Source organism: Anopheles nili, chromosome 2, assembly GCF_943737925.1.
Source record: "Anopheles nili chromosome 2, idAnoNiliSN_F5_01, whole genome shotgun sequence".
Classification (NCBI taxonomy): Eukaryota; Metazoa; Arthropoda; class Insecta; order Diptera; family Culicidae; genus Anopheles; species Anopheles nili.
Genome location: NC_071291.1, coordinates 77,366,232 through 77,391,583, shown reverse-complemented (window position 1 = coordinate 77,391,583; position 25,352 = coordinate 77,366,232). Strand labels below are relative to the sequence as shown.

The 25,352-nt window shown below is 45.5% G+C and overlaps 1 protein-coding gene across 1 annotated transcript in view; it reads right to left on the bottom strand.

Annotated features, from left to right (window-relative positions):
• Positions 1-25,352, bottom strand: part of LOC128730725 (beta-1-syntrophin) — a 49,402-nt gene that overhangs the window by 14,812 nt on the left and 9,238 nt on the right. The window contains exon 4 of the mRNA XM_053823804.1: positions 5,148-5,360. Within this exon, the coding sequence (XP_053679779.1) occupies positions 5,148-5,360 (213 nt within the window). The remainder of the gene's footprint in view (positions 1-5,147; positions 5,361-25,352) is intronic.

The window sequence follows — 25,352 nt, the reverse complement described above, 5'->3', positions numbered from 1 at the left end:
CTATCTAATGGCCAGCACTATGCGATCGTTCAGGGGAAAGTTAGTTTGAGTCGAACCTTGGCTGCTCTCGACCGGTATGCGGATGGCGTGGTACACATTGTATCGTTATACTGTACCAAGAGCACGGCACTCGCGGTGCTTGTTGGCTGCTGGACAATATTTTATGCGTATGCCTTACGCTCGTTAGCTTAGCTCCAGAGCACGAGTTTGACTAGGGCGAACGAAATGCAGTGTCATGCGTACGGAAGGCCACGCAAGGATGACTGGCAAAATTGAAACTATCTAAAGCGTTTCAAAAGCTTGTTTGACAGCTTAATAGTGTGCGTGAGTGTGGTTAGCGGGGCTCACAGCACGTATTTTGCTAGTTTACCCTTCGTATGGAGGCGCCTAGTAGATAGAGGAAATATTTCGTTGGAGGCGCCTTGTGGATAGAGAAGATAGTACGATGGAGGCGCCTGGTGGATAGAGAAAATAGTTCGATGGAGCCGCATGGTGAATGGGAACTGCACGATGGAGGCGCCTGGTGGATAGTGGAGATGGCTCGATGGAGGCGCCTGGTAGACAGCGGAGATGGCACGATGGAGACGCCTGGTGCACAGTGGAGAATACAAGATGGAGACGCAGGGCGGATTGTAGAAGCAGCTCGATGGAGACGCCTGGTGGTATGGAATCAATGCAAACCTCCTCGGTAAGCGCAATTGCATCGCTGCTCACGTGAAACATTCCCTAAAATATCGCTTTGCTGAGCAAACAGGGAAGTGATCCACCATTGGAGGGGAATTATTAACATAAACCGGCTGGTTAGTGTACAGCCGAGGCTTACGATTTCGATCAGCAAGCGTTCCAATACCTCGTTTCACGCGAGCAAATAAATATATCTAGCATTTTCCGCTGAAGCCATTTGTTAAAATATGCTGTCGGCCCGGTTTCTGACTCTGTTTTAAATCATTGTTCCCTTTTGAACCGGCTTCACATGAGCGATCGTGAACAAAACAAATAGGTTGGATTCATCCTTGTGGCCTAGCTATCCTTCCTCTATCAAGTGGCACGAACAGTGAAAAAAGCAGACAACAAAGTTTACTGTGCCGGCTTAGGGTTGTAACTTCTTGTTTTGCCGCGTCTGACCAGGTTGTGGGACTCGTCGCTTTCTGGGCCTTTGGTTGAAGGGAGTACTGCTCCATCGCAATGCAATTGTATGTAAAGTAGTGATTTATTCAAGATTTTATTATTTGCCTTATCCTTCTCGTGGTCCGCGACACGTCTCTTGGGGTTCGCAAATGTTTTCCTTTTTTTCCGTTACAGTAGAAAAACTTTTCTTTTGAAAGGATGGGAACAAAAAGTAGTAGCGCACATCTTCTTGCAGAGAGCGTAGTGGACGATTTCGTTCCGTAGTGTTGGCAGGTCACTAGAGATTTTTACAGCACTCGGAGTTGTTTGGAACGAGATTCTTCGGAGGTAGCCTTCCTCGTCGCTATCAAATGTAGTTTGTTTTAAGGGTTTTATCCATACCATACGCCTGGAGAACGGCACGAGAGGAGTAAATCATGAATGAATGCTCGTTCCAGCTTGGCGAAGGCAACTGTGAGAAGGCATATTATTCAATGTTCCATGGTTCACCGACGGCATAGCATTTGATTGGTGTTACTTATGTTTATACTTTGTGCCATATGAAGCGTGATGAAAAAGTCGAGTTTATTTTAAATGTAGCGACGGAGGGACTGGTTGTTCGCATAGGATTGAATAGCTCAAACTGTTAATAGACATATCTTTGGCTTTGGCTCAAATAGACATATATTTGGCTTTTAGTGTTGAATATTTGAAATTGTGGCGTCAAACTGAAGGTATGATATTCCATCGTTTAAATTATTGCCGCTTTTGTGCAGAAATTCGACACGTAATAATTGTTGTTCAAATCTACCCCAGTGATTGATTTCAATTTCATGTACGGTTTATTTTCCATTCTACTATCCACCAACCGCGTGTCGGTTCCTCGCATGGGATGGATCTTTATCGACAGAAAAACCTAGTGAAACCAGAGGACAGCTCTGATTGGGCGGTGTAGAGGCGATGAGAGGCGACAAGAGGAATTTATCGCTTTGCTTCATCTTTCAATCGCCCGGTTGCTGGAAGGCATCGGTATCGGATGGAACAGGCATTTCCAGCAGCTATCGTAGACCAAGCAACTTGAGTCAGACGAAGTACAACCTGAAAATAAATGGTCCACATAGGGTCGTATGTCAACACAAAGCGAACCAAGTGAGATAGGTGTAATCATCGAGCCATCAAGTGCTCTTGGTTTTACTCGTAGCGTTTAGAAAGACAAGAACGGAGAGCTAGTCTGGTCTGCATTTACTCTTCTTTCTGTTTGAGAATTTCTTCGGTCAACGAGGGTCGATTATCGTTGAAATTATACCCTATTCCAGATCTGCTCGATGTTGTGCTTTTGCATTTTCCACTTCCCATCGAGACAGCAACGTCTCAATAGAGAAATGTTCGACTGCAGTGGGCAAACACACTTAAATCCTTAGCTGCAATTCAATTCCGGTTTCGTCCGAATCTCAGCACGATATTCATTCTGGATATTCATACTGAAGCTCGTTGTTTGCAAATAAAACAAAAATGCATGTCAACAAGAACGACAAGCAGTTTCGGTGCAGGGAAGCAGACCGAGATACGGACGTTTCGAATGTCGTATATCTCCACGATGCACCCATCTCGTTCGACAACTGGACGTTCGGTATCGCAAATAAATTGCAAATGTTGATTTGAAATACTTAGCTAAACCGAATTGAAATAAATTACCAGAGGTATCGAACCGCATCGGGTAAGCATACGCCAACCGTTCTTCACTGGCGACGACCTGCCCGGCATGACAGACCTAGTCGAAATATGCTGCAGCTTCTCCTGTCTTATCAAATCCATTTCAATTCCATAGAAATGGGCATGTGTGGATAACGGCGAAATGCAAATAAGCTCTCGTCGGAGCGACAACCTTGATCGAAACTTCAGGCAACAAGCACATACGGCCGGTCGGTCTAAATCGAAATCCCTCGTAAATCTGCCCTCGCTGTACGGAACGTGATGAAAGCTTTGATTCTGATGAAATCCATCGTTTTCGACGTATTCGAGCGTTACAACTTTTCCACGTACCTTTCTTGTGGTAGTATGAAAACATGTGTACGTGGACAAAGGCTGTTTTGAATTAGGTTGTTGTATTAGCAATTGCTTTGACTATGAGAAGCTCTAACTCATGCAAGTAATGGGATGTTTTATACATGAGAATCATCTAAATTTACTATTTCGAGCGCCTTTCATACGAGATTTTGAGTCTTGCCAAAACCAATTTTCTTAAAAAAAAAAGAAAAAGTTCGATTCGTTCAGCGTATGAGTTTTGGTATGTAAATATACATCTATCTGAAACGATTCATGATATCACAGGTTGAGCAAAACGAAAGGGAAACTAATAAAACCTTTCCATTTGAATTTGCCTGCAAGATGAAGCACATGAGCGGAATTGCAGCTCTTGGGGTGGTTTAGTATCTCATCATGCTTTTTTCTGGCTTTCTGGCTGGAGGAAATGGTTAGTTTGAAAAATGAGATTGAGCGCTTAGTCAGCGAAAATACCCGTACGAACACTTTTGTCAAAGTACTCCCAGCTAAGGACGATGCGAGCAGACGTGCGATCGATATAGATTCCGGTCGCTCTTACTATCTGCTGACAATGCTGATGTCTTGAAGTCAACCGTAAAGTAACTCTCTGAGAAGATCTAAAGCAAGCTATGAGCAAAAAATCGGTCACTGGAATTTGCTCAAGTCGGGAGCAACTCGGGATTGGTTTAGTTTCTAGGGGGTGGAGCACGTCATTAAGAAAACTAACAAGCCAAAGCGAAAGGAAAAGGGCAAATACAAGATTCCATATAAGTGTATTTGCTGGGTTGGAAACAACGCCAGTTGAAGGGAAGCAGGGCTTGTACTGTGCAATAAAAGCAGGCAAATGGGAGAAAACAAAAATCCCACACATTATCTGTAAGATTTTTGCCTGCTGTCCTGACGGAAATGCCGGCAGCGATGCAGTGCCATTGCTCGGTTGCTTCCTTGAATAGCTGAAACGGAATGCGGTAGCTGAGGATGTCATTGCTGCATAATGTCTGCAGTTGGTGCAAAAGTGATTGCATTCGGGGCTACATCGGTGACATTTGTGATGTACGCACGGCATTCTGGGGGAGCTTACGGCAGCGGGTAGTGGGTGTTCAATTAGTTGACAAACTTCGGAAGCATGCAATATTTATGCGACTGGAATAGAACGGTCTCGTAGGCGCATTCCGAGTGCTCGAAGTGTGCACTCGTGTTCCGATGAGCATAAATGAGAAAAAAAGACACATCCTCGAGGTTTACGAGCAGAAAAGTGGAACGATAGTTGGACATTTCGCATGAACAAACCGACCACTAGCTTTGAGCATCCTACGACTTCTGTCACTATTAGATGCCCCAGGCTTCCTTATTCAACGAAAAAGGTCTGGTCCGATGGATTATTGCAGCCAGTGTAAGGACTTTCTCTTCGTGGAGGGCCACGGGACATTCGACTGCAACAGCGGGAGCATTTCAGGCTCATCTCGACGTTGGTTGGAAGTTGCGGATTTTCTGATGTTGGCATTTTTTATCATCATTTGATAGGGTTATTGAAAAAGGCTAGTGGCTGAAACGGACAGACTAACCGCTTGCTTGGCAGGATAAGACCTTGTCGCCCATCCTCCCTGCAGGAATTCCGTTCCGAGGAACCCGGAAGCATTAGAATAACGTAAGTAGCAATAAATATTTATAATGCTTGATTCAACGGAGCTGCAAAGCAAAAGTAGAACGATTCGAGCCGCTCCGGATGTAAATGGGGGGAGAATGTGCCAGTTATGTATTTCTCTTACTTGCTAGATCATAGAGTTTTAAATATAAATTGCACAGTGCTTTTTGTTGTGTTTATTTACAGAAGAAACTCTGAAACACGCAAACTTTCTTCCGGCAGAATTTATGGCAAAGCAAAGGTGCTCAATTATGGGAACGTTTTCATTTCACAATTGACCGTTACCTTGCAGTCCGATAAGCAAGTGTTTGCTCTTGTCACTTTAAGCTCCGTGTGAGGATGTACAACTTACCAGGATCGTGGTATTTGAGGTTGCGGGCTAAATGTGTCAGCTGGAGCGGGATATAGCGCGTGTCAGCTCTGGGTGGGCTTCGTGGAGCGACTCCAGGCGGTGAGGATGCGTTCGGGCCGAGAGGACACAGAAAGGCTCGCTGTAGTTCCCATCCTACTTCCGAGATTATACTCGCCTTACGAAAATAGGGTGTGACTTCACGCAAAAATTTCACTGCAAGATAGAGAAAGAGACAGAAGAAAACGCAATAGTAAGCCATGAGTTTAAGTGGAATGGGAGCTGTGTAACAAGGAAGAGTTACAAATAGGCAATGGTGGCATGAATACACGAAATTGCAACGAAGTAACGGAAACGAAGGGTTTATCAACCTTTTGTCCTCATCACTGACCAGCGTCACTGACCGACGGTGAAGGGCTGAACTGTAATAAATTGAAGGCGTTCCGATCGGGCCCGCGTTCTTTTCGGTGTCCTTCACTTTCGCAAGGCATTATGAGAGAGTGCACTGATGAGCCATTGGCTGGCTTATGGAGCGAGAAATAACAGTGAGTTTAGAGAAGAGCTCATTTACTGGGCTGAGGGGTTGATGATGATGAGCTTGGTAGTGATAGTTAGCATTATTTATTTCGCTCCCTGCCATAAAGGAACTCGCTGCGAGATTGATACCGATCCTTCAGAAGATGTCTCTGAGGTGAGGCAAAAAACCCCATTATCATTTTTCGTCCCATTAGTCACTGCTCGTTCGCTTGAAGCCATAATCCACCGCAAAAGGATAGAAACGTGTGAACGCTAGATTAGTGGAGTAGCGCATGTACGGTCACCTTTTGCGTGCCCTTTTTGCTGTGATCTAGAATGATGGTGCAGACGAACGCAAGGTAGCACATCTCTTTTCCAGTTAGAATTGCTACCGCTAGCGCCGTGTGCATGGCGGCTGCACAAGTGCATAAATGCTCATGACACTGTAAAATCGGAGATAAGTGTGCTTTTTGTCGTGAGCTACTGCTTTCTCTTCTTTCCTGTTTTAACCGCAACGTCTGGTCCTTTCTGTATGTATTTATATTCGCTGTTGTCTACCATTTAAAAGGTATTTTCATTCGCTGGTGCTGATTTTAAAATTCGTTATAGTTGAACTTGTGTGTTATTCAGTAGTTTAGTTTTTTGTCTGAACTGACCTGCTCCTTCATATTCCTTGTTTTACTGGAGAAAGGAACATACTTTTCACAATACGAACAGAAGGAACAGAAAATAAAAATACAGTACACGATATGTGAGGATTAACGATGAAGTGAAAATTAGCGTTGACTCTTTAGAGTTAAAAACTGTAGTACCTATCCACGGGTCATAATCCAAAAAGTACTCGCAAGTAATCTTTCAACATTCAGCCATTATGGAATGCTGCTTTGTACAATCTCTTTCACTTCATTCAGTTAAAAAGCTCTTGTTTCTTTATAATGTTTCACTTAAAAAAATTGTTCATGATAAACTTGTTTACCGATTAATTTATTTAATTAACATTATGTATGTGTCGGAAATATTCTTGTATAATATTGCCAAAACAAATTTTCAATGTAGTGTTAGGGGATCTGTTAAAATATGCAGTAATTAACTGTTCAAATGCACTGCTGTTAACATAACTGAAACAATTTATGGTGTCTTTATTTATCCTTTCTGGGGTGTGATGCTCTGTTGAACCGTAAATATTTCATCGCTTTCGATGCCAAGGGACATCGGCATCTTCAGGTACTTATGAGCAGGTTCTAGGCATATTGACCAGGCGTCCGTTCCAATCATTTAGAACAAACAAAACCATGACCATACATCTTTCACCATAAGAATACCCTAGAGTCCACATGTGTTCTCGGGAAATGAAATGCACTACTCGCCATAGTCCATGGGTTTGAATTTATGTGCACTGCAATTAGAGATCGTGGTGCGTCGTACTGTTGATTCCAGTTGTTTTGTGCTCTCACAAAAGGTCATTTCTATTTGCATGTATGACTCGGTTGTAAGCAGCTCTCCGTATGAAAATACATAGATGTGCTGCTGGATCGGATAAAAAGCCTCCGGAGGCGGAGAAAAGACCGTAAGATCTAGGGAATCGTTTGGAGTACAAATAGTGCCAGAGATGCTGCCGTGCCATGTGGAATAGTCATGCTGGAATTCAATCATACTGTGGTATTCTTTGAATCAGCCACATGTATGCTGTGTAGCGGCCTCTCTATCTTTGAATCCATGAATCAATTTATTGCAAGCAATGAGCGTAGTCGATGGCATTCTAACTGAAAATGTTGAATAATGGAGTTCGATCATGAATTATGTTATTCTGCGAACCAGACAATTGGGGATTTCAAGTGGTTTACTGCAGACATTACGAGATGAAAGGCCCATGGGCGGGAAATTAGCTGAGTTCAAATAAAGTTTAAAACAAAATATGTGGGTCATAGTTTAATGCTATTAACTGCATAGTTGAATGATTTGGATACTTTACTGTTTATAAAGCATACCATATACGTAGTTGTTTTGAAAAGGAAAAAATAATGCCTTGCATTTGCTAGCGTTAACAAATTCTTAAAAAAATATCATTGTTGTTAAAAGGAAGGTAAATGGCATGAGTGAATTCTTTACAATTGCTCTAATTTTGCCTGCAGATGTAATGGTCGTTTTGAGCTAACGGACAAATACACATTCATTATTGGTCTTCACCAACTAGTGGCAAAAATTGAAAACGACCGGAGAGGTAATAAATTCCATCGTTCATGGTTTTCGTTGGTTCCATTCCGGTACGCTCAAATTTTGCAGCTTATATACTCAACCCCACAGTGTGTTTTTGTTTGGCTATTCTCATAAAGAAACTTTAACAGCTCAGGAAGAAAATGCGCCTTCCGAAGCCAAATGCTATGGATGCACCAAACCACTAACCATCGCTTCTGCGGCCGGCTCACTTGCAACGAATGGAAGTAGTTCAACATTATTTCGGTGAACCGAAACGGTACAATACTTCGCTTTACGAAGCTCTCCCATTATAATACCACGTGGGAGCTGGTAGAGAAGGGAGGTTAGATGAAAGGGTTAAAAACAATAAAGCCTGGGCAACATCTCCAGGATTTAAGAACCACCTTTCGCTGCAGAACACGCTCGGCAAGCTCCGTAATATTGCTGAACGCTCTGAGCTCTCTCTCTCTCTCTCCAGTACGCTACTTGTGTGGCTGATAGTTTAGTACTGTAATAATACGATGCACATTAACCTTCCTGGGTAGAATGTTAGACAGTTCAGACCAGGGAAATAGCCCAATATCGTCAGCATTTTTCATGCAGGCATTTCGCAGGTGTGTTTGCTGTGCCGCCTTTCATTGTGCCAAGAGCATCAAATGGACCTGGAACTTGTAAAATAGGGTGTAACGGCTTCGGCAACCTTTTCTTTTCAACAGGAGCTACATTATTCAATTAAAACACTGCGGAAAGTATGCATTTTGTGCAACTTATTGTTGCTTCCGCAGAAAATGGACCATCACACTCAATGTTCGAACAATCGCGCCACTTATTACATTCGACCAAAGTGCTTTATATGGTCAATGTATTGATGAGAAAAGGTAACTTTGATTAATGCCGAAGTATCCTTCATACTTCAAACAATTTTAATATAACGTTCGTTCTCTTATATTTTGTTAAAGAAAGAGTGTTTTCTTTCTTCCGCTACCCTAGTTGTAGAAAACACTCTGCAAATATTCTTATCGGGACTCCTTTTCAAGTTTCAGTCGAACAATGGATGAATGGACGACTCTTCCCAATTCGGGAGGACAGCATGGGTCAAGATAAGTTGAGAAAGGACACCGAAAGGGTAACAACAGCATTCTGATAAGAGAACACTAGCCAACACAACAAGTTGCTTGTTTACGGTGGCCTTGGAGCGAAACGCTCAGCCGTATGATGATGGTTTCCTATGAAATCAAAATAACCGTTCTTGAAAAGAAAAAAAAGATGCTTAATTATTACCCTAACCGAAAAAGGAAAGCATAACCCGACGGAAGCATGGCGGGTCAACCTGCAAGAGAGCTTAGCCTTGCCCGACCGTGTCGGCTTGCACACTTATTTTATGGGCGTTATTTTTTTTGTTGTTCCATTTCCTGTTTCTCTCCTTCTGTCCCTTTCATGTTGTCACCCAAGAATGGCCGCCATGAAATGAGAATAATGGCAGCCAAAGTGCTGCGGAATTCGGTTACACAAAATTCGAAGAAGAGCTAGAGAAGGGTGCGCCGATGCCGGAAAACAAAGGAAAAACGACACTGACAAATTAATACAGAAACAACAGAACGCGAGCACCGGTTCCGTTGCCCAATAAAGGCGGCCAGTTTCGGGATGCTTGTGTGTCGCTCTCCGTCGGTTACTTACTTCTTTTCTGTGTCGGTAGAAGGATGGAAAACGTTCCAGAAGTAGGGTGGAAAAAACTCGAAGGCAACGAAGCGTTCAAAAAGACACCATTCCGGGCTAAAAGATGCTAGACCAGCAATCCAATTGCTGGCGGAACAAGCCAGTCTTCGGTCTCTTTTTCATCTCGGTCACCTCCACTATCCTTTCAAGAGCCCTCATTAGAAAGAGAAGATGGCGTCCCCTCCAGTGCCTTCGGTCAGCGGCTCGTTACCGATGAACGGAACCGTGCCCCGATCGGGAGATAACAGCGTGTACAAAGGTTAATAGAAACGGCTTTCTCTCTGTACCAAGAGGCCTGAAATTGTTTCACTTGGGCCATTTCAAACAGTTGTCCTGGGCGCCCGAATGCGACGATCATAAGGACCGCATGCCTTGGGTGACACCTTCTCGAGTGGACGTGCTGCAATGCTCGGAAAAAGACACCGAAACAGAAGGATACTCTGGGATTGGGTGTGTGTACGTGCGTGTGAGATAGGATATTTTTTTTATCGGGGGAGTTTTAAATGAAAATTTCGCACTCTTTTCTTTGCGTGCATGCGGCGCACACCTTTGTCGGTCTGAAACGGTAGGCGAAGGTATTTCGTGTGCTAATATTATGTCGAAATATCTTATTTAACTTTTCCAATTGTTGCTTCCTTGCGGTTTCTTCGTGGCCAAGTTGTGAACATGTACCGCCTGCACCCTAATATAGCACTTTGATGCTTTGCGCAAGAGGTGTGTTTCCTCGTTTATTAAATAAACCCAAAAATGGTTGTCCGTTCTGGTGGACAACTTAATTATTTTATCGAGCTGTTGTAATGGCTGGGAAGTGTTACATTAAACGGTTTGTTGTTTGGCCCGAAGGTGCTTGCATTGGGTTTGGACACAAATGACTTCAAGCGCGAGATTTGAAACCACGGGCTGGTTTTTGTTTCCACTATGCTTTTACCTCGAATTGTCCGATATGCACTTGAGCGATAAATACAAATGCAACACATCTTCGCAGTTAAATGAATCCGATTTGCAAACTATTTCGTGACCCAATCACAAGCACACCGAAAGAGTGTATCTATTGGCGATGGGAAAGAGCCACATAAGAAAAAAACCGGATTCATCCTGCTAGCTTTTTTTTTCGTCGGTCCCAGTGCGCGAGAAAAACTGCCACCGACGTGCTTCCGGTGGATCGAATTTAATCCATCACTGTCGCCGACCGGTGCTCCATTATGCTGGCACTCGATTCCACTCAATCGATGCTCCACGCTGTGTGTGGTGTGACGCTTCAGCGGAACGTGAACAATCATCATTGTTTCCAGTGTGTAGTGGCCCTTCCCAAGGGTGCTACCGAGAAGTTGCGGGTGAAGGTTGGTGTGGGAAATTTTTAAAATATTTTTCACGCCACCAGAGGCTCACATCAACACACGAACCAGTCCAGTTTAATGCCATCCAGTTGCGGCGTCGCTTGCAGATCGATCGTGCGCTTCCTGGGGTGAGCTGTTTTTTTTCTCCCTGTTCGTTTGAAACAATGCAAGTGACGCCGCGTGACGTATTCGCGAGAAAGACATGATAACCGTGCAGAGAACGACCGGCGCTCGCTTCAGGTGTCATTAATTTAACCATACTTCAATCCACTTGTCAAAACATGGCACGGAAATCGTTCCCGGCCGGCGATGAAAGAGCGGGGTTAAGCGTGCGTGTGCGCCCAACGGCATGCGGGTCGATTGTCGGGACGGCGCACAGTGCGTGCCATAAACGGAGCGAGCCGTGCATTAATTTACGCTCGAGCACATCTGCTCAATTGTCGCCGGATTGCGATATATTATTTTTTGTTATGGCCGCCCACCCAACAATCTCGCGGGGAACCGGCTTTAAAGCGGTTCGCTAGCGGTCTTCCTGCGACGAGAGATGACGAAATCGAACGGAAAAGCCCTCGGGTGGGAGCCCTCATTTGGCGCGCAGTTTTATTGGCTTGGTTGGTGGAGCATTTGGCTTGGTTGGTGGAAACGGACGGAGGAGTAGGCGCGTCGAACTGAGAATTAAGTTTTATTTCATGAACTCGCAGTTCTCGTAAATTGGCTGCAAAAGGCACGCGGTGCGTCAATAAAAGCAGTGTAATGGCAGTATCATGAGTTTCTATCTGCAAGATTTTCTGACGGTTTGTAGATTTAATTATCGTCAACCAATTTTATAGCCACTTCCTTTCTTCTGGGCAATATTTAATGCCCTTGTCGTATTGAAAGCGTGCCTGATGATGTTGTCTTTTACGTTGAGATTGTTGACTTTCGCGCTCGAACTATCGAATTCTGCTTACTTTCGAGAAGGCATGTTCTCGATGGGGAAATAATGCAGCTTTAGAGTTGTTGGCAATGGCAATTTGCGTCCTTTTAGAGCGGCGCTGAATCTTTTACGGACAATCAAAACCAACGTTAGAGCGATTGACGTACGTATTGTAAAGCTAGATCCCACAAGACAGAGATTCTTCTTCTTTAATAAAGCTACCGTGCAAAGCGTGTACATGCGTTCTGGCACGAAAGCAAATAAAAACAGACATCAGCAAATAACGAAGGCCCCTTCACCGCCTAGTTCGAACCCAACCCTGAAGAACCCCCAAGGGGGAGAAATGAAGCCCAGCGAATACTGATCGGATGCCCGGTGGCAGGGATATGTGTGAACGAAATATGTAAATCACTTAACCCCTGTCGTAGATCAAAACGACCAAGCAAACGGCTCTCGGTACCGCTGGGGATGGGGATTTTTTACATCGATCAATAGCAAACAACCAACCATTCGTGGTAGGAATGCGCCCAAGGCTCCGGTGCTTCGCATTCTTTTTTGACCGACGATGGGAGTGCCGGCAGCCATACGACTGGCTTCTCGGTCAGTGCGAAGAAGCATCGGATAAACAAATCCTTTCTAGCTGGCTGCGGTGATTAGGAGATGCGATACGGATCTCGTCGTCGTGCCGAAGGCTCGGGGCGAGGAATCAACAAGCAAACCGGCGAAACACTTCTTGACTGCGGTACAGCCTGGTATTCGTGTATGTGGCTCAAATAGGTTCATCAATTATCCTTCTGAATCGTTTGTCGGTAAGGAAGAATGAACATCTCATCAGTGTTCTAGAAAAAGATGGGAGCATTCCAAGCTGCATGTCCTCTTCTGAGAATACTTGGGCATTCCTTAAGTCGCTAACGGAAAAGCCTTCATTGTGTAATCAAGGTGATTTTTTTGGTTTCTTTTATGAGCAAACGCAGTAGGAAATGTAAGTGGATATATTCATACCATATTTCCCTGTACTTAACCATCAACCACCAAATAGCACAGTGTAATGCATAGTTATTTCAAAATTATTTTTATATGAATGATTTGAACCCTCAAATCATGCTAGTCTGCCCTATTATGTGGTGTATGACAGCTCATCAGCGCTGTGGTGAAATTTGGAAGCTCCTATATGCATTCCAGCACCCTTCCAATATTACTCCCATCACTTCACATGAACGTCTCCACACTGCGAAGGTGTCACAGCAATCAACCCCGATTGGGGCACGGTTCCAAGGAACATACTACGAAACGGACGAGTGCTTGCCTGAATGGTGACGAATATTCATCATCGTGATTTATCCTTCGTATGTCTCCGGAGATCACCGGGCAAAGCCAAGGGACTACTCTTCGGTGAGATGCGTCACGAACGAAACGAAATAAAATGCTCCATTGCCCACTGTGGCACCGAGCAAAGGCTATCCTCCACCACGTGCCGGTTCTACGCGCGCCCCGTGACTTCCTGTGCATGCGTGATTTCCCTGTGGTGTATGTGCGCCTTCCCTTCCCGAAAACAGCGCGTCGTGAAAGCGGGAAAACGGTTCCATCATCCTACGCTACTGCTCGTAATCATTGTCGGTAGCAAGCGCGTTGGCTAGCGTTTCGGTTTGCTTCCTGGCGCTTCCTAGCAGGAAGGGTACCAGCTTGAGAAAAGCACCGTTTATGCCGTTGCTACGTGTCGACGATACCTGTTCGTGGCACGGAAGTGACTGTCACTGTCACTGCGATCAGCTAGACTAGGGCTGGCGATGAAATAATGGTCGGTGAAGGCAGGAAGAAAAAAAAAAACAGTCCCCGAAAGCGACCGATAAGGAGGCGGATTCACAGCATCCCGTGACTCGTTGGCGGCTTCGTCGAATGTTCTAAATTAGAGCCGACGCTCCTGGATCCACACGTCGAGGAACTACAGGGACACCGCCACATGTGCACTGGAAGTGACAGCTTTCAAGCATGTCCCTGCTCGGCTACTGCAGACGATAGATTCTTCTTACGACAGTCCTGAAAGGAGAGCCCTACTTGATAGCGTTCATGTCGAATCTGCCCACTCATCTTCAAGACAATTGAAACCGTCAACGGGCGCGACCGTCCTGTCCGAGAGCAGAACACGAGTAGGATGTCGGAACGAGGCGTAGAAGACTCGGAAATCGTACGAATCTCCCTGCCCAAAAAGGCCCTGGCTCGATGGCAGGTACGCAAACCCCATGCCATTTGATACACTCTATTTGGGGGCGGAATCTGCATGATGATATATGTGCGAATTGCCGTGAACTTCACCCACCGCCATTGAGCAGGCGTTCTGAATAGATCCACGGCGAGGGCAAGGAAGCCCCCGGTCCCGACACGCTGGAGTAGAGCCATTCGGTCCGTGAGGATACGACAAAAGTTGTAAGAAGACCCGCGCGTAGTTCGTGAGGATGTCGCAAACTTTCAGCACCATCAACCGAGGCCATCGACAAGAGCCGGTTCGCAACGGGCTGAAGCCGTGAAGCCAGGAAAGGAAAGTAGCTCAGAGGCTCTGTCGCAAGGCTGATCTTTGCCTTAATAGCTGCACGGCACTGGTGCTGTGGATCATAAATTTAATCACTTGCTGGCGCTCTTTTGAGGAAACTGTCCAACGAGAAAGGACCATCATTGGGGGGTACGCCAAGGAGCTAGGCCTCACTACGATGCTTCATTTTGGACGAGAGCCTTTTACTTGGTAAGGTGTGTTTGTGTGATTTGTCTCAGGTAGTCGGATGCAGATCCACGTTCCTGAGATCAGAACTGTTGGTTTATTTTTCTCTGCACTCAGTGCAGTGGAGTTATTGAGTAACTTGTGTATGAAATAATCTCAGTTTTTTTCTATGAGAAAACTCATAATTTCCAAGGCAGATAGAATGTAAATGTTGGAGGAGTTTATCGTTTTCGCGCCTGCTAGCAATTACTCTTTACAATGACACTAATAAGTGAAGAAGCTACAATTTTCCCCTGCCAGTAACAGCAAATGAGAACATATTTTCCCTTCAGGTACGTTTACCTAGCTTCCGGAGGCAGTTTTTGCCTTCGCATGATGTTCATTGCTATTGCTAATGTTCCTTCCAACAGTTACGATGTACTATTCAGGACCCAATCCGGTTGAATGGACGTTAAGGGAGGAAGAAAAAAAAACATCAAACCTAACCATGGTTGCTCTCTCATCAAAGAAAACCCTTTATCTGGGTAGCAAAAGGAGGAATGGTGCTTTTTTGATCGCGTTGAGCACCGTGTTGAAAGAGACTGCAGTTTTTTCTTCTGTGTATTTTCTGCCGGTTCTGCAAGAGAATGCGAAAACAGGCACACCAAAAAGAACATTTATCCGACATGAACTCGTTGGTGAAAATACAAATTTGCCTCGAAATGTGCCGGTTAATTATGCTACAATTACAAGTTGGTTGCTTAGGTTACCTGTGAAAAAGATCTCAGTAGCTATTTTATTGGTAGAGCCATTACAGATATACGCATAATAATTAGAAAATAATTAATTCTAACGTCTACTTTATGGAATGTATTCCATATATACGAAAATTGACTTTGTACATACGCTACACTTCAATTTTAGTAAACTGTATAATGCATGATGTTGGTTGCTGTAACCCTTCTGCTATATTACTGTACGCTAATCGTCTGCTCTTTGTTTTAGTTCCTTTCGTGACGTTAAGTGACGTTTGAATTTGATTTTCTCGTGGCTCCTTACATGTCTAAGAATAATTTTTATACTTTTGTTATCATGTATTCGGAGTGCATAGTGAGGAAGTACTCGGGTTGATATGCTTCAGAATACTGACAAGTCACTTTTCCATCATCCAAGCCGAGTAAGGTATCATATTTATCATAACTCTTTTCTTACTTCGTATTTTCTCGCCATTTCTGCTAGCAGTAGCAAGGGTTATCCGGCTATTTCGTTCTGCGATACTTTTACCGTTTGCGCTAATCAAAAGGGAGCTTCCAATGATTCAATTAGTGAGTGAAATTCAAACAACATCCTTCCAGCCCTCGAAGGTAGAACGGTCCGGGATGGTCGGGATTAAACGGTGTCGATGAGCGGGAAACAGCCTCTATGAAAGTCTATTGGACGATGGGAGAGCATTTTCCTCGACACCAAACTCCCACCGCTTCCCACCCACGATTGGGCAGGAATTTCAGCAGCTTTGTAGGGAAAACTTCGCCCATGAACTCGATGCTGAGCCCGTGCCAGAGAAAAGGGAATTTTGAAACCATCGTAGGAGAGCGTCACTCAAAAAATATCCTCTTACCAGCTTCTACTAGAAACTCCTCACCCAGAGGATTCACCTGAGCGCGAGAAAATCGACATTTCCCACTCCACCTACAGCACGGATGCTTCTGGCCAGAGGTTGGGCGAAAGGCCGAAGTTACGCGGGCTCATTGTTACCGAGCGCAACATTATCGATTCCCGTCGACCGGGAAAAGGAAGCGCCCACTTAGCCTTCGCCTCCGCAAGGCGCTGAAGGATGCTGGAGTACACAACCACAAAATCACCCGTTTCGTGGGAGCCGCCCATGGTTTGGTACATCGTATGAATTTTACAACACGCTTCCAAACCGCAGCCCACTTCAGGTGCGCGCGTCAAATTTCATGCTCCTCGTGACGGTAACGCGTCGAGCTCTCTCGAACGGTGGGCAGAAACTCTTCCGGCGGGCAAGCCAACCGAATGGATTGGATGCGTGACATGAAAGCGCTTCATCAATTTGTTCCTTAACCTCTAGGTACAACCTTTAAGGCTTGTTCTGGGAACGTTACCGAGCCATCCGTGTCGGGCAAATCATCGTGCTGCCGCTTTTCACGAAAGCCAAAAACGCCCAAACATGCCGGCGGCTAAAGAGATGCGAGTCAACCCGCCGTTCTCGGTGGCGGAAGTATCGCAATCGGGCGAATTTTGAAATAAAACGTGAAGACGGCTGCTTCCGGCCCGCTCTAAAAGCCGCTTCCGGCAAACGGTGAGGTAGACGGTCCGACGAATGCACGAAAGCGATATCTTCATCATCAGAAAAGCCACTTCCCGGAACCAGGTGCGTTGATACTCTGCTCGTACATCGAGCGTAACCTTCAGCTATTGACCTAGGCAGGTGAGCGTTCTGGCTGTTAATAGAATGCCTCGGCTTAGCGCTTATTCCAGCCAACAAGGACGACCCTATATACCATGTGCCCGAATAACGACTGGAGCGTATATGGACGACGCGATTTCGTCTGTTCAGATGAAATACAAATTGGTTTAATATCGCCACATACCGCGAACACCAGATCTGATCGTTCCACAAAACGCAGAAGGTTTCAAAAAAGTTCATATTAAACACTATGCCGATCCGGTTCTTTTTCTTTCTTTGGAAGAAAGCTTAGAAAAAAAGATTAAGGCAGGATGTAAGGCTTGTGAAATATTAAATAAAAATTACCAGTTGGATGAGCATTTGATACTTTGAATTGCCGGAAAATTGCCAATGCTTCAATGTGGCCGAATGGATCAGGATACTCACATCACAGAACAGGATACTCTCAAAGACCGACATGGTCAGCGAGTTTGTCAGCACCTCTGGGTTTTTTATACCCCAGAGCCGAACTAATTTCACAACTCACCAAACATCGTTTGACACTTTTGCTTCTATTTCACAGATCACAAAAATCAAACCCCTTTATGTTCCCAATGCCTTTCCTTTCCTTTGGATGGGTTCCCTTTGTCCGGAGTGCTGGCGTAAACATTCTAAAATCTCATTTTTACTCGTTCGATGGCAATTAATTTTCTAGCTCATTAAAGTTTTATCGTCCGACACGAGTGAACCCTGAGCTTTGAATTTCCCAGAAACTCGGGCTGGCCGTTCTAGCCCGGGAGAACTTTCATAACCCTATTGAAACATATTTCCAGCTTTGCAGCCAATATACGCTGGGCACAGGAACGTTGATCTGAAATGGTGACCTTTGCCCAGAAGTGATTTGTCGTCACGTTTTGGTGGTTCTTTTTGCTGAAATTCGATATCTTCCAAAACTGCAAATGTGCTTTAGCAAGCCGTTAGTAAACTTGGCAATATACTTCTTTAATACAGAGAAAAACTATACAAAAAATAAGGACACGTTTCTAGGATACAGGCCTATGGAGGTTCAACCACAGGCGGCTGTGCCGTTCTTATCTTCTTGAACGGAGTATTTAGTACTACACCCTACACGCAAACAGCAAAATTGAACTAGGCAAAAGGATACCCTCGCTGACCGGAAGATATTTGCTCGCTGCCAGTGGGCAACCGATTGCCACTAATCAATCTTGCTCCTCCAGCGGGCTTCACATGACTTTGGAATTGATTTTTGCTACTGCAAAGCCAACACCCAAAATAGCTGTGAGAACAAGCCAAAGAGGAAAAAGACACCTTTCCTCGAGTGATGGATGATGCCGCGATCGAACAAGCACACTGCTGCCAGGCATGCTTTCCATTTGCGCCGGAAACTCAAAAACCCACAAGCGTGTCGGGAAAATGGGGGGGCGCAAAAAGTGCACCGTGGCGAAAACCCCGATGGAAACCTTTACCCTCGAGAAAGGGTTTGGTCTGATGCGCCGTTGAGGCCACAATTACTTCGCATTTACCGAAGCCGACCTCGTTTGTCTCGAAGTCCACAGGCGAGTCATCAATCAGTAACAGAAATGGCGCATCCTTCCACTAAGCGCGCTGGTTCCGGAGGATAATTAATTGCAGTGCAGTGAGTACGGTTATACACGACACTGCCTCACCTGTCCAAGATTGCAATCGCTGTTTAAATGAGGCTAACGGGGTTTGGATTCATTTCGAATATAAAATGGGAATCTTCCTAACATGATCTGGTCTCATTATTTGCTACCAAGTCGAGTTACCTTACACCAAAACGGCCACCTAAGCGAGATACATGTGGCTTCCCGGAGGATCTAAATGGAATCTCCATCGCAGAGCACACAAAAGAGCGTGCACATTTTTTTCACCCACAAATCGCGTTGGCTCTACGGAAGTAAACTCTGGCCCAAGGGCCTCTTAACGGGCGTTTGGTGGTATGCGTCGAACCGAAAAGATTAATGGCGGCTGACGGACAGATAAACAAAGATATCCAGCAGCACCATCGCTCCTCTATCATCTCGTGTCGAAAATCAGTTCAGTGGTCCAGGCTTGCGAGTCCTGCGAGTGTGATGGATTTCGTGCTGGCTCGGTTCATGCACTCTTCCATCAGGAACGTCGGTCAGAGACGATCAGCCTAAGGACGCCTGTCATGTACGAGTAGTGTGAATTTAATCACAGTTTCGTCGGCTCCCCGTTGCATGTGTGCCCGAGGAGATGTCCTTAGTGAGCCTAGCGCCAAGTAGCTTTCAGGACAACATTCTGCACCGCCCTTGGATGTGCTTTTGGACCCTTTCTCTGTCTCTCTCTCTCTCTCTCTCTCTCTCTCTCTCTCTCTCTCGTTTTCACTCGCGGCCATGTGTGCTGACCATTCATCCATCATTGGATAAAGGTTGGTCGTGATAGAATTAAAGATTTATGTACCCCAGCCAACGGTGGCGACCATTCATCATGCCATCTGAAGATTTGCTTCTCGTGGCAAGCGACAAAATGGAGGCGTCTGTTCATTCGTTACCGCATCGCTTGGAAGCTCTTATTCCGGATTGCAACGGACAACGATCTAGCGTGGTGACGGCTACATATACACTCTAAACAAGGCGAGTGGATGCGGAAAAGAGGTTCGATTTGTTTCGGTATCCGCAATATCCCAAGCGATTCTTCTCGATATGTTTCAAATAATAAACTGTTTTCCGTGGTAGTTTCTCTCGTGCACAAGTTTTCAATATGAAGTCAAATTTTATATATGAAATGGAGCCGCATGGTTGGGATCCCTCAGGCGTTCCAGGAAGATGCGTAAATTTGAAATTGCACAATACACCTTCGCGTATCGTCCTTTCGGAGAGTTACCTTTTCCTCGCACATCTATTATTCTCATTCTTTTGGTCTTTATCTCTCTCTCTCTCTCTCTCTTTCTCTCTTTCTCTCTCTTTCTCTTTCTCTATCTTACTTTCTCTGTCACGAGACGTGAATATATTCACAACCGAACGCCACCAGTGAGGGCAGAAAGTCTTTGCCACAGTCGTTGCTCGACAAGCGCGACACGCTTCGCCACGTGCAAATCTCGCGCACGATGTACACGCGATAAGTTGTACCGAGATTGTGCCGCAGGAGGGAAAGGAAAAGAATTTAGTTTGTGTCGTACCGAGTTTTATCGCGTTCTTTCGGCGGGAGTGTGCACTTTCCGCTAGAGCTCGCTACAATGACGTGGATTGTGCCGGGCGCTTCCGGTGAAACGGCTCGCGCGAGTGAAATAGGAAAAAAAACACACACACAACGAAAAGCATCCGCCACCACCCAAAGCAGCAAGGACAGCGATGAACGCCAAGTGGCTGGTGGTGTTGGCGCCCGGGAGGTTGAAATTAAAATTTTCATTTATGCGAAAAATTCTGCGGTACGGTGCATTTCTTCGCGCTTCTTCTACTCCTTGGAAGGAATGGCGTGTGCGAGGAGTTTCGGGCTGGAACAGCGCGACTTCCGGTCGGGAAAAAGCCGCATCGGACAGCGCGACCACCGAGCTGTGGAGTGGATGAGCGATGGGCTGTGCCATTGTTTATGGCGGTACAGTGCGCGGCCTTTATTACTAAGCAAGGACACAACGAAAGTGGCAGACCGCAAGGCAGCCGTTTTGTTGGTGCGCATGAAACACCGCTGGGTGGGAAACAATTTGCCAAGGAATTTCGCTCCGTTCGGTTTCGATAAAGAGCGAAACTTTGCACATCCTTTGTCGTCGCGTTTGTAATTATTTTTAACGAACAATTTCGGCACCCACGCGGTGAGTTGGCGGTGAACTTTGTGTGGCATTCTTCTGCCCCCGTTCACGAGCTCTAATCTTGAAATGCAAAATGTTTGCTTTTATCGTTCCCATTCGATATTAGTTTCTCAACAAGCTGGCGATCCGAGTTGAATTCTTTCGAGAAAAGCTCTTAAAACATGTCGTTTTTTTGTCTCTTACGAATCAGGAAGCGGATTTCGATACGCAGCTCGAAGGTACGTGATGCAACTGTAGCAAAATTGCCTGGTCCGTACGGAATCTGAAAGCAAAATTCGATCGCTTCGCTGCGTGAAATCATCGAGGGTATTTTCTCTTGTAGGCGAATGATTTACGTGCCCCCAAACGCAGGACGCGTGCAGTGAGTGATAAAATGATTAATTTCCTTCGTCCACATGAATGTTCCGTTCGACATCTTGGCTTTCGTTTTTTTCCTCTTCTCACGAACTCAAAGCACTCGGACATGCAGGGTCTCGATCTGCAGGACGTTCGGCTGGTAGGCTAAAGCAGAAAAGTTGCCAGTCTCTCTACTTTTCTGTCTCCTGAGACTTTTGTGTAGCCCTCGAAGTACTCGATGGAAGACGGAAGAGCGAACTTCCGGGTTTATGGGCTGTGGGAGTTGTTTCCTTGCTTTGTTTCCCCAATTCGTGTTCTGCCCATCATTCTTCGGAGCAGTTTGTTTTTTTTTCTTTCTGTGCGTTGTTTAAGTTTGGATTGATTTGTTGTTGTTGTTGTTCCTCACGCATATCGCTTCTCCTCAGTGATGCGTCAGTGCCTTTTTGGGAATGTTTTCTCTTTTTTATTGCTTCTTTTCCGAAATGCGATTTTTATGAGCCTCCGTAGGTACGTGGGTGCGCGCTGTATGTGTTTTAGTATCGTTCAATTTCCAGTATTTTTCATGCCAGTGCGAGTTGCTTATATCAGGGTCGCAATTTTTTTCTTTCTTATACAGTTTTTCAAAATTTGGCTTGTTACGTTCTCGATAGGTTGACCGTGTGGGTCGATTGCAGGGCTTTCTTTGCAGCGTAACTGGTCGACTGGTTGACGTTGCTTTTTTTGTCTCCTCCGGAAGGAAATAATGCGATGATAAATGGGTGCAGCAGAATGGTTTTATTATTTCCTGAATTATGCGGGACCGAACTGGCCGACCGCGGGAGTGTGGACGTGAAAAAAAGGGATGGCTCCCGAATAATGCGCAATGTATGGGTGTTTGGATGGTTTGTCGGCGCCTTTTTTGTGAGAGTCTTGAAAAAAAAACCCATACGATTCAGGTTCTTGCCATGCATCGGGTCGCCCGGTCATCGCATTTTTTGTCACCTAAGCGGAACATTTTCTCACCGCCTGCGGCTATATGGCGCCTCTGTTGAAACTGTCCACCCAACAGTTAGCGAGCGGACGATAAAGATTGCGATAAAAACGACTATAAAGGCCTGGATGCTGGCGGCCGCTGCAAAGATAAAGTTTTTATGCTGTCCCTCTGGCGTGTTAGGCCGCAGCGTGTAGTTTTTATCTGATTGGTTCTTAGGCTTAATGTCAGTGGATGAAAGTTTCACAAATGGCGCCGAAAAACGGGTCCAGGTTTCCGTGTAGAATTATTAAAGTTAAATTTTGAACACAGTGTATTGAATTTGTTTAAAAATATCCTCCATTATGCTTAATATCTTATCCCAAGGCTATATTATCTGAAAGTTGAATCAATCATCAATCAGCAGTACTTGCTCGTCAACCGTTCATTGCATGCAACAGAATACTTTTAGCCTGTTTTTCAACAATTTCCCGAACCGCATGGTTGTGTGCTGACTTTCGAAGCACTCCGATTCCTTTTCCATTGCTGAGTGAGATGCTGGTGAATCCTTCCAGTTACGTTTTATGGCGGAATAATTTACGATGTTTCGATAAGAAACCCGATGCCCATTGGTGTAGTATCTGTAGTGTTGCATCGCTAAATCCCGGCCTGTTCGAGGTACTCTTATGTTCCAAAAGTCAAGCTATCGCACGAAATAAACTCCTTCCGCAAGGGTTACCCTACATCGACTTCCGCTTTTCATTGCATCGTTCGCCCATAAAGCCCGTTCCCATAAAATTCACTGTTTTATTGTAATGTAATAAAATCACAGCACCGTTTCGGCGATTCCGAGGTGCTGGTCGGACGAACGCACCGAAAAAGGTGGAACAGGGACGTGTTCTGGGTTCCGTCGAATGGCCCCGCAACCTGCCACGCGCTGGCGCACATGCTGGTAGGTTTCTTCGGTTTTTCTGAAACATTTACCGAAGTGGTCACCTTAACCCGCAGACCAGCAAGCAGAGGGCAGGTCGAGCGTTTGTGTAGTCTTCTTTTGTTTTCTGCATTTATCGAACTGCCAACCCTGACAATGAGCATCAAGGTAAAACCAATAGATGTCATTGCCCGGTTGTACCATAACCCAGTCATTGCTAATGATATTTTCTACGATGGAAAGTGAGACACAGAGGATATTGCTTTGAGGAGAAAACTACGCTAGGAAACATTGACCAAAATTTTCATCTTATCCGAGTTCTTTTTGTTTGAGCTTCAAGTTTCGACTCTCGTCAATTCAAGGCCACTCGGGAAAAGCGAAAATGATGATACTTTTTTGTTGGCACATTTCGGGTACGCTTTCCAGAAAACCGACGTCCCATTCGCAACTTTCAGCACATCAGTGCAAACATCGTGAGGACCCCAGAGGGCGACTATATCATTTAGGGTCCATTTGTGTGGTCCATTTGATGCATCAGCTCTTTAAGCAGCGAGCGAATGGAAAAACTCGTCCCAGCGTCTCTGCCCTAGCAAGGCAGTGAAACCGTTCGCCACTTAGCGCTCGAAGCCGTTTCCGATTCACTCCCACAACCACCCTATGCTCTTCCTAAGAGTCCTCCGAGTGTCCTCAATGATTTGCCCAAATTTTCCCTCTCGAAGACACCCACACACCCACAGACGAACCTGCTATGCTTCGTGCCGTGGAAGATTTTAGACATTGATTCAATTTGGTCACCTGCGTTCCGTGCTTCCTGATCCCTATTTGCCGCTCCCATCCTTCGCAAGGATAACAACTTCCTGCTCCGGTAGTGCGTCCCTAAAGTGGCATTTCGACACTCAGCAACACTCATTTGATCCGGTGCTTTTCCGGACAAATCTGCCCAAGCGAACCCACCGTCCGCAATCTATTTTTTCGGCTGTTTCCTGGAGAAGGCAGCGTACAACGCTCGAGGCTCGTTCGTTAGTAGATTTTATTTGTTTATTTAACGTCGAAGCTTATGGCCGGCGTGTGTGTATTTCTGCCACACAAACATGAGCACGCAAACACACAGCTCGACAGGGATTCAGCGTGGGCAGTGTCTACGCAATCAGAGGATAAAAGGATAACCACGTTTGTTTCACGCGTTCGCTTACCTGCCGAGCTGAAGTGAAACGAAAATCGTTTATGGGTTTCACCTATCTTTTGGTCCACCAGCCGTGTCTGACGTTCGAAACACCCACCAGGTGGGGTCAGCCTACAGGTTAGGATCTTTAAAAGCGCACCAGCCAGTCCGTTACCCCTTTTGATGGTCCATTTCGAATTGTCCTCGGGGCGCTAAACCGGTATCCTTCGCTAAATCGCTCTTTTCTCCGCCACTCGCACATACATCGGGTGTGGGTCACTAACGCGGAAAGTACCTCGTTAGGAAGCAATTATCGGATTAGCTTAATTAACCTTCCACATGTAGACCATTGCTGTACTTTTTTTTTCGTCCATTTCCATTCGCTCATCTCTGCTGTCTCGCGATTTTGCTAACCGACCATGGCGGATCCCTTTCCGTAAGTCCCTGATGCGCGTGCGAATCAACCCCTCCGTAACGAAAACCTAACCATGAGCCGCGAGTCGCATCCAATGTCGACTACCCACAATTAGGCATCCGTTCGATTGTAATCAATTTCTCTTCATCTTTTTCCCTTAGGAGCAATGCGTGCATAGGGGCGAGTGTGCGAGGCTTCCCGACCGATACTTGGAGGTAAGTGCCTGATTGAATAAGCAATGGGAGCGAGTGGGCTTCGTAATGATCGCAAATGGATTCCGTTCGATCCTGGCGAGGGCTGCCGTGGATTGAGCACTATTAGACGTGTGTGGCGAGGGCTGCCGTGGATTGAGCACTATTAGACGTGTGATTGCCTTACGTTCATCATTCTATTCTCGGTATATGCTTTTTCTTATCGCTCAACACTGGTCGAATGTTGGAAAATGAATCCAGCTTTTCGTGGAACACAGCTGTATTAGATGTCTGAAACACGCTATCGTACCTTTGTGTCCATATTTCTTTAGCGGACAAAAAACGTTTCGAACGTGGGAACGTGATAAAATTTTTATTTTTTTCCTAACACGCAACTTTAAATTCTATGGTCATGATTTTCAAAAGGCCCTTGAAACACTTTCTTGCTCACGGGCCAAAGACCAGCAAAGGCATTTCGAAGAAGGTGCTTGCGGTTAATTCTGAAGCTGCAAATTTATTACGGTCACCATAATACTCGCTGGAACCCCCGGTCTGGTGGTGAATGGGTACATTTGGTCACGTCTGTGGCTAACTGTTGAACTCCTTAAGACGCGCGTTCTGGTTCGGCGAGAT